This window comes from Gavialis gangeticus, unplaced genomic scaffold, assembly GCF_001723915.1.
Source record: "Gavialis gangeticus isolate Ggan-Ray unplaced genomic scaffold, GavGan_comp1, whole genome shotgun sequence".
In the NCBI taxonomy this organism is placed as follows: domain Eukaryota; kingdom Metazoa; phylum Chordata; order Crocodylia; family Gavialidae; genus Gavialis; species Gavialis gangeticus.
This window is the reverse complement of record NW_017728959.1, coordinates 1,541,378-1,549,655: the sequence shown is the minus strand read 5'-3', so window position 1 is coordinate 1,549,655 and position 8,278 is coordinate 1,541,378. Positions and strand designations below refer to the sequence as shown.

Sequence of the window (8,278 nt, the reverse complement as noted above, 5' to 3'; positions counted from 1 at the left end):
GGTTCCAGATTTTTGCCACCCTAACTGTAAAATATTGCCTTATGATTTCTAACCTAAACCTATTCTCCATCAGCTTATTACCATTGTTTCTTGTCACCCCAGGTGGTGCTGGGGAGGAAAGGGCTCTACCTATTTGCTATTCTACATTGAATGAGTGCATTGTTTATTCATGCAATTCCAGCATGTGTACTGTGGCTAATTGTTGATTGTGAATCTACTTCAAGACATATGATGCATCTTGTAAATTCTGAGTCATACCTCCCATGCTTTTCTGTAGTCAGTGGTGCTGTCATCTCTGTTGTAACATTTGCTTAAGGGTGATAAGGGCAAGTCTCTTCTTGACCATCTCCATCGGAGGTTTTCATGTCAAGGTAATCTGAAACAGAACAGAGTTGATGCAGCAGTTTTGCAAACCTTTTGGGTATCTAATAATGAACTATGGTGTAAATTCACAGCAGCCATCTTGGAATCCAATATGACTACCATGATGGAAATGTTACAGTTGGTCTCCTCAATTCACGTGATGTTGGTTTGATCATTGGAATTCATTTTATAACCCTAGTGAGGGCCAAAATATTGACCAAAACATGAATCCACAGCAGCTATCATGGGTGCCAAGATGGTAATTACATGCACTACTTGCCAGATAGAAAAGTTACATTGCTTGACATGGGTGTCAAAGATCAAAGTCTTTGATTTCGGATGCCGATGGCAAAAGGTCAGAGGCTAACACAGCAAACTCTGTAATTGTAGTCTACCTCTCTGTACTAAAAGTGCTGCATGCACACACCCTTGTTTGTGCCTCATTTCAAATCACTTGAGCTTCTCATATGAGCGAGAAACTAACCTTGACAGCCCAGCACGAAAGATAACGTACCTATAGTAACGAGATTAGTTGTCTTTAATGATACTGTAAGATCAGAATAATGTGCTGTGCTCACCCTCTTGTGACCAAACAGGCTCAGTACCACCTAAACTAAAAGAAAGGCCCCCCCCTTCTTGAAGGATGGGCTGCCAGCATGAAACTTGAGCAAACAAAGAAAGCACAAGTGCCAGCCTGTTAATTATTCATGCCTGGCGTGTAGTAATTGGCCATCCTGCCTGGTATAACTTTGAAAGAACTTCCGCCCAAAGCGGAGATCTTGGAGCATTCCCAGGAGACAGAATCTGTAATCTGATCAGTTACAGACATCTCCCCGCCCCGGTTTATTTTTTTTTGGTGTAACCCCGTTTCTGCCGGCTCATCTTATCTTCATTGTCCATCTTTCTCGTCAAGAGTTCTCGGTAATCTGCAGACTGTAGTAATTTGTGTGAACTGCTTAAAACTTGTATTCAGCAAGTCTGCAACTCACTGTAATCGCTGGATGACAGAACATCTGTATGCTGTAACTAAGGAATCAACTCTTCTGCCTGTGCTGCAACCATCAGTAGCGTAAGTAAAATAAACTTTCTGTGTAACCAATATGCTTTAAATCTCCTGACTCTTACTCGCCGCTACTACCCACCTGTCCGATCACCGTTCTTACTCACGCCAAGCCAGTCGTGCTGACCCAGGCTCGCGGGTCAAGGGTGCACCGGACCCTGGACACGACAATGGGTAGACCATCCCTACTTGAAACACACTGTTGCCGCTTGTGACAATGAGTTGCCTACAGGGTGACACCTCTACCTTTTCCTACAAAAAAAGAAAAATGCCAAACAATATGGGAAGAAACATGTTTTCAAGTTAGTTTTTACCAACCAGGCCTCTTCTGGTATCTGCTTTGGGGCTCTGAAGTAAAACTGGAATATTTTCTCCTGAAGGGGACTCTTCCCTTGATGCCTACACAGTTTGTTTAATAGAATTGTTTGGCCTTCTGTGACTTGATCTTGTTATTAAACCACAGCCTTTGCATCTAGAGACACTGGTTAAACCACTCCAGTTCCTTAATCAAATGTGAGAATGTGATATATACTGTTGGTTAACAAAGACCTCTGCAGCTTCATAGAGGGAACAGCCAGAGAGTGAAGGACACCTGGGCTAATGAATGACCCCTTAGGAGAAAAGGGAACATTAGGATTAAGGTGCAGTTATACAAAATGTAGCCTAAGAGGTGGCACCAGCTGCTGACTGCTCTGTCTCTTCCTTACATGGGCTTTTATTACAGGTGGCATTGATCCACTTCTCCGTGGTCTGCTCGTTGATCATGCAAAACTGATGAAGCAGAGCCAAATGGTTGTTGTGGAACTCCAGGAGCGGCTTTTTGAACAAAAAGAAGTGATGGGTTTGGATCTACCAGCCATAAACATGCAACGGGGAAGAGATCATGGTCTTCCAGGTAGAGAACACAAGACTGCTTGTCTTGTTATATTACTCTCCTATGTTTGTGGCAGTTCTCAAGATGTCCTAGGATTTTTACAGATCAGCAGGAAGGGATGGTTCCTGGTAAATAGTTGCATGTAAACACGGGCAACAGGAACCAGCTCATAAGGGTGATTTGATTAATGTGACAGGATGGAAAAAGGATCTTTGCAGCTGCTTCTTAGATAGGTCTGAGTGAGATTAAATTGCATTTGCAAAGGCCAGAGAAAATGATGTTGCAGTAGCTGAGACATGAGGTGACCAGGGACAGGATGGATAATGGAGGTCATGTCTTAGTGGTGCTATGCAGAGCAATGAGCATAATTTAAATGTTGGCTAGATGTGAGGACCTGTGGAGGGGTCTGAGATGAAGAAAATGCCCAGGCTAGCCTTAGTGTCCTATCCCTTGTAGATTTTTCAGTACAGGAGTTGCTGCATGTCAGCATAGACCCATGTCCCTCGGACCACTATCCTTTGGGGACACAGCAAAGACTATAGTCCCTGGATGAGTAGTGCATCAGTACACTGGCCTTAATTTAGGACTCTGTTATTTGGACACAATCTGGTTCATAGAAATGCCAGCCCATGGGGTGACACTTCAGAAAGTTGGAAGTATCTGAAAACAGGGATTGACAGTGGGAACCAGTCTTCATCCTTAGTTGATCCCTTCATCCCCAGTGCTTGACAGTTATAATGTAAATAGGACACCATACCTACCTTCTAAGGCTCTGCCCACATCATGGAACCACTGCCTCCTGGTTGGGAGGTTTCCAAACACAAACCACCCACCCTGGAAATATTTCAGTAAGGTGTATCTAGCATTGTCCCGAGAAGCTCCTTTCCCTCAGTCTTGAGAAGGATGCCCTGGAGCAATGGCACTGGTGTTTCTCTGAGTTTGGGGCGTGCAAGTGGGAATGGTCACTGATGTCCCCATAGTGCAGACATGACATTTTTGGCTACTCCTACTTGCAAAGGTGACCCACCTGGTCAGTCCAACGTGTGAGTGTAAACAGCATCTGGGAAAACACACTGCTGGCTGCAATCAGCCCTGTGCTAGATGGAAGCATCTGCGGAAGGGGTTCTTAAGAACATGGACAAGATAGACATTAGGGGTCTGTGAAATTTTGCTGGCAGTTTCATTTCAATGCTCTTTCAACTTGTTTCAAGCTCAAAACAGCAAAATCAAAATGAAACAGAGAGCTTGGAAACAGCCTCAAAACAAAACGAGGCAAGTTGAAACATTTTTGAGTTTTGAAGCTCAAGCTGGGCTTGCCTGCAGGGAAACAGAAACTGATGTAAGGAGAGGGAGGGGGAAGAGGGGGGGAGGGAGGGGAAGGATTGCTTTCATTATTGACTGTGTAGCTGGCCAGTGACTGTCATCCTATGACCCCAGCTGACTTCCTGCCCTTTGGGCGGGGGGCTGAACTTGATGATCTTCCAAGGTCCCTTCCAGCCCTAATGTCTATGAAATCTATGAAATCCTTCCCTGAGGTCTCTTCCAATCCCAGTGCTCTGGGGGAGGGATGGAAAAACTGCATAAAAAGCAGCATTATTTGAACTGCCCTGCTTTTTGCTTTGGTGTCAGTTGAGTGAGGGTGCACCTTAACACACACACACACACACACAGTGTCACCCACCCCCACCCATGTAATGAGTTTTGCCTGTCAGCAGCTAGAGGAGCAGGGGCCCAGAACCCAGACTCCCCTTGCACCTATCTCCTTGACAGCTGGCAGGCTTTGTGGCCTCAACAGGGGCTAGCATGCCTGCAGTTTTGATGATGCTGTGGCTTAACACATACACATGGTATGAGTTTTTTGCTTTCAAGACTTTGAGGTACAGTTTCCCAGAAACCCCTGCACCTATCTCCTTGAAACTTGGCACGCTTAATGACCTCAGAAAGGGCTTTTATTTTTGCAAGTTTAATCCAAATCAGACCAGAAATGACAAAGTTATAGGCTGTTTTGGGCTTGCCCATTATAGCCTGTCAACCTATAGCCTAAATCAGCAGTTTCAAATCAAAATGCAAGTCAAAATGGAATGGTGCCATTTTGCACAGCCCTAATAGACATCAACAAGGTAGATCTCATTAATGTGAAATGGCAAAGCAGGGCACAGAGGTGGAGCTGCTGTTTCTGGTGTGAGGGAGATGGTAGCAATGACTGCTCTGTTGTGCTCCCACAGGGTACAATGCCTGGCGACGATTCTGTGGGCTTTCAGAACCTCACAACCTGGATGAACTCTCTCATGTGTTGGGAAACCGAAATCTGGCAAAGAAGTTCTTAGACCTGTATGGGACACCAGACAACATTGACATCTGGATTGGGGCCCTTGCAGAGCCCTTTGTTCCCAAGGGCAGAGTGGGGCCTCTCCTGGCTTGTATCTTTGGTGTTCAGTTCAGGAACTTGCGAGATGGGGACAGGTAGGCTGACCTGCAAATGGATCTATTCTTCCATGTGTAGCAAACCCCTGCAGTGTCGGGCACAATCACTACAGCCAATGAGGCTGTAGTACTTTATACTGAGTATCCTAGGGGTTAGGGTCACAGGCCAATAGGAAAGGATAAAAACAGGTAGATAAGCATTCACAGTATAACAACATAGAGGACAAGTAAACAGGCAGTGGTCTGTTTACCTAACAGACCACTTTGGTATTAGGTAAAGCAGGGAGATCTCAAGTGCTTGTGTAAGGGCCATGCAGAATCTGGAGCTGATCCACATCTAGAAAAACTGCATGCCACCAGCTTGCATGGAGCACAGGAACAACCAGCCTGGATCAAACCATGCTCCATCTACCCCAGTTCCCCATCTCTTACAGTAATCAGTTCCAACTGCTCAGGGAAAGGGGTAAGAATCCCACAGTGGGCATGAGTTGGACAAGCTGTCTTCTACATTCAATCAATTATCTGCTTTGTAAGTGATAGATTGGCATAAACCTTAAGACCTAATATCTAGTATACCCCTAGCTATTTCTGTTATCTATGTGGATATCCTCTTTGAATTTTGCTAAATTCTTTGCCTCATAGATAGCCTGTGTCACAGCCTAATTATGGATTATGTGAAAAGTGTTTCCTTTCATCTGGCTTGAATTTGATTCCTCCCAGTTTCATCAACTCTCTCTTAGTTCTGCTGTTGTGAAACAGGGTTAGCAGGCATTCCAATGTTTTTTCTTCAGGTAGTTTATTCCTGCATGCACTTTTTCATGGTCCCTCCTCTGTCTCCTCCCATTTTCCAGTTACTTTTTTTCCTCTCTCCTTATAAGGAGTTTCACCATGCCTTCAATCACTCTTGCTTCCTTTCTCTGAACTCTTTTATTTTGTGATACCTTTTGAGACAGTGTGGCCAGTGTTGTACCAGCACTATTGGAAACTGCATCATGACAGCCTCATGTGAAGAAAACAGTCTATCACAGGAACTTCTATGTGGAAAAAAGTATTGCAGTGCCTACATACAGCAGAATCCTGTTAGTGTATTTACTGACCAGAAATTTTTAAATAGAGAGGGTATACTTCAGTTACTTCAAGCTTATATTGCCATGATTAGAACCTATTCTTATGTGAAAGAGATTGTGAAGCAAAAAAGTTAGAGCCCAGTGTATTAGTCTTTGAAAATAGACTCTGAAGAAAAGCAAGGCACACCATTACATCTCTTTGAAGGTGGTGATGTTTGAATGGATGGACACCAGTCTGTATCAGACCAACATGAAAAATGTAAACCTGTCTATTTGAGTGTGTTTCATTTATTGCCACCTTAGCAGGTCTTTAAATATGCAGTTTTAATTCAACTCGTAAACAAAAACTCTGCCACAACTTTAACTCTGGTATCAGAGTCAGGTATCACTTCCCCACAATAAATGTCCATTAGGCCATTTATACATTCAAAAGTTGGTGATCTTTCCCCTTTTGTACCACAGTCTAGTTGTTAGAGCAGCATGTGGGAGACCCAGAGTTCAGTTTAGGAGGAGAGCCTAGAACTCAATACAATTCCTTCTGCTGCCTCAGGGGATTCAGGACCACCTGCTCCATCCTCAGGAGAGTTCCCTCACAAGCTATACACTATTCTGGAATTGGGTGCTCTCATTTCATCTTTGTGATGCTGTTTCACTGCACATAAAATTACCAAATGTGATTGGGGTTGTGTTCCTTCTAATGCCATGGATCTTGTATGCTTGGCTGTATGGTTGATCATCTGCAAACAGAAGCATGCAGGGTGCTTCCACCTAGGCCAGCAGTTCAAACACTCACTGGGAAATGGGAGATGTGAGTATGATCCCCCTGTAGCTGAGGAATGTCTAAAAGCTAGGTCTTCCACTTCCTGTGTGAGTATTCTAACTACCATGTTAGTAGGCAGAAAGGTGCGTGGCATCATCACCACCATTTTTCAAGAGTGAGTGTGTGTAGCTGGTAGGTGCTTCTCCTGGGTCATCTTGGGAATAGATCCCAAGCACCCCAAGTTATATACCTAAGTTCCAAGAATGAGTCAGCCATCAGGCAACCCTTCCCACAGCTCTTAGCTAGGTCACATGGCTTCTGTAGGCACCTACCTGCTGAGCATCTCTACTTCCTTAGTTGCTCCTGGAACGTGCCTAAGTCTCCTCATTTTATGGGTAGGAGATTTAATCCTGTTAAATTGGATCACCCTTCCAGAGTGACAGTGCCTATATTTTTGATGGTGTGCTACCTAAACAGTTTGCAAGTTCTACTTGTAACTGACCTTTAGTCTGAGCTAAGTGGCCAAAAGTGTCACTCCATGATTCCTGAGTGGTCTGAAATATTTAAATATGAATTGACTGTGGACATGGAAATCTAGACTTAGCTTTTGTTTGCCATATTTGCTGATGGCAACTAATCCTTAATTTTACTTTATGCTCAAAATGGCAATATGGCAGCGTCTTTACGCACCCCAGAGGCTTTAGTCATTTTATTTGTGGCTGTGTTTGGACATGTAACAAATATAACAGGGACAGTTGCTATTCAGTCCTCAGCTTTGCAATCACTAACATATTTTGTTTTTCACGGTGCACTTGAGCTGCACAGAGTCCCTAGGATTCTGTGGTAACTTTACAAGGGGTTTGCCTTATTACAGGATACTTATTAGTATAAAGAAATATAGCCTCATTGCAGCAATGGGGGCGGGAGGTTCACTAGTGGCTTTGTTGGACCTACATTTCTCTCTTCCATTTACGCTTTTCACAGCAAAGCCATCTTTTCATTCCTGTGGAGAAAATAAAGCCATGATCCCCCAGGCTGAGTTCAACCCCAAGGAAGAGAAGCACAGATTCTTACTCTGTTATTCTTGCTGCCTCTTTGCAGGTTCTGGTGGGAGAACCCAGGGGTTTTTACTTTGCAGCAGCGTCGTGCCCTGAGCATCATCTCATTGTCACGTGTGATTTGTGACAACACCCACATCACAATGGTCCCCAGGGATGTGCTCAAGGTCAACAGCTATCCCTGGGACTTTGTGAACTGTAGCAAGATTGACAGTCTTGACTTGTCATCCTGGAAAGAAGAGAGTCACAGTGGACTAGAAGGTAGAGTGGATCCTCTCATCTCTCTAGTCTTCTGCCTACACATTTCCCTGACACATAGCTTTGAAATAGACATTGCCAAATGAAGTGGATCAGCTGTCATGGAATATGTGCTGGCACAGCTGATCCACGTCACTGGGTGAAATGTCACCTATTGTCCCACAAATAGATCTTATGACACAACAGGCAATGTGTTCCCTGCTTACAAAGACATGCCTTGGAAATCACAAGGGTATATCTCTGTGGGTGTGTCTACGCATGCATTTATGCTGGCTTAAATTTACTGCACAGTAAATTACTGTGTGACAAGTGGGAATAGGCTGGTGTCTACATGTGCAGGCGACCTAGGACTAAATTTAGTCCCGGGTCAGAGCAGCCTGCCATGTGCCTTTGTGGCCACTGGGGGGTGGGGGA

General features: G+C 44.4%; 1 protein-coding gene across 1 annotated transcript in view; it reads left to right on the top strand.

The window, feature by feature from the left end:
* LOC109289040 (myeloperoxidase-like) overlaps positions 1-7,950 on the top strand; it is a 31,750-nt gene extending 23,800 nt beyond the window's left edge. The window contains exons 4-6 of the mRNA XM_019504949.1: positions 2,148-2,318; positions 4,523-4,760; positions 7,650-7,950. Of these exons, the coding sequence (XP_019360494.1) occupies positions 2,148-2,318; positions 4,523-4,760; positions 7,650-7,950 (710 nt within the window). The remainder of the gene's footprint in view (positions 1-2,147; positions 2,319-4,522; positions 4,761-7,649) is intronic.
* The last annotated feature ends 328 nt before the right edge of the window (positions 7,951-8,278 follow it).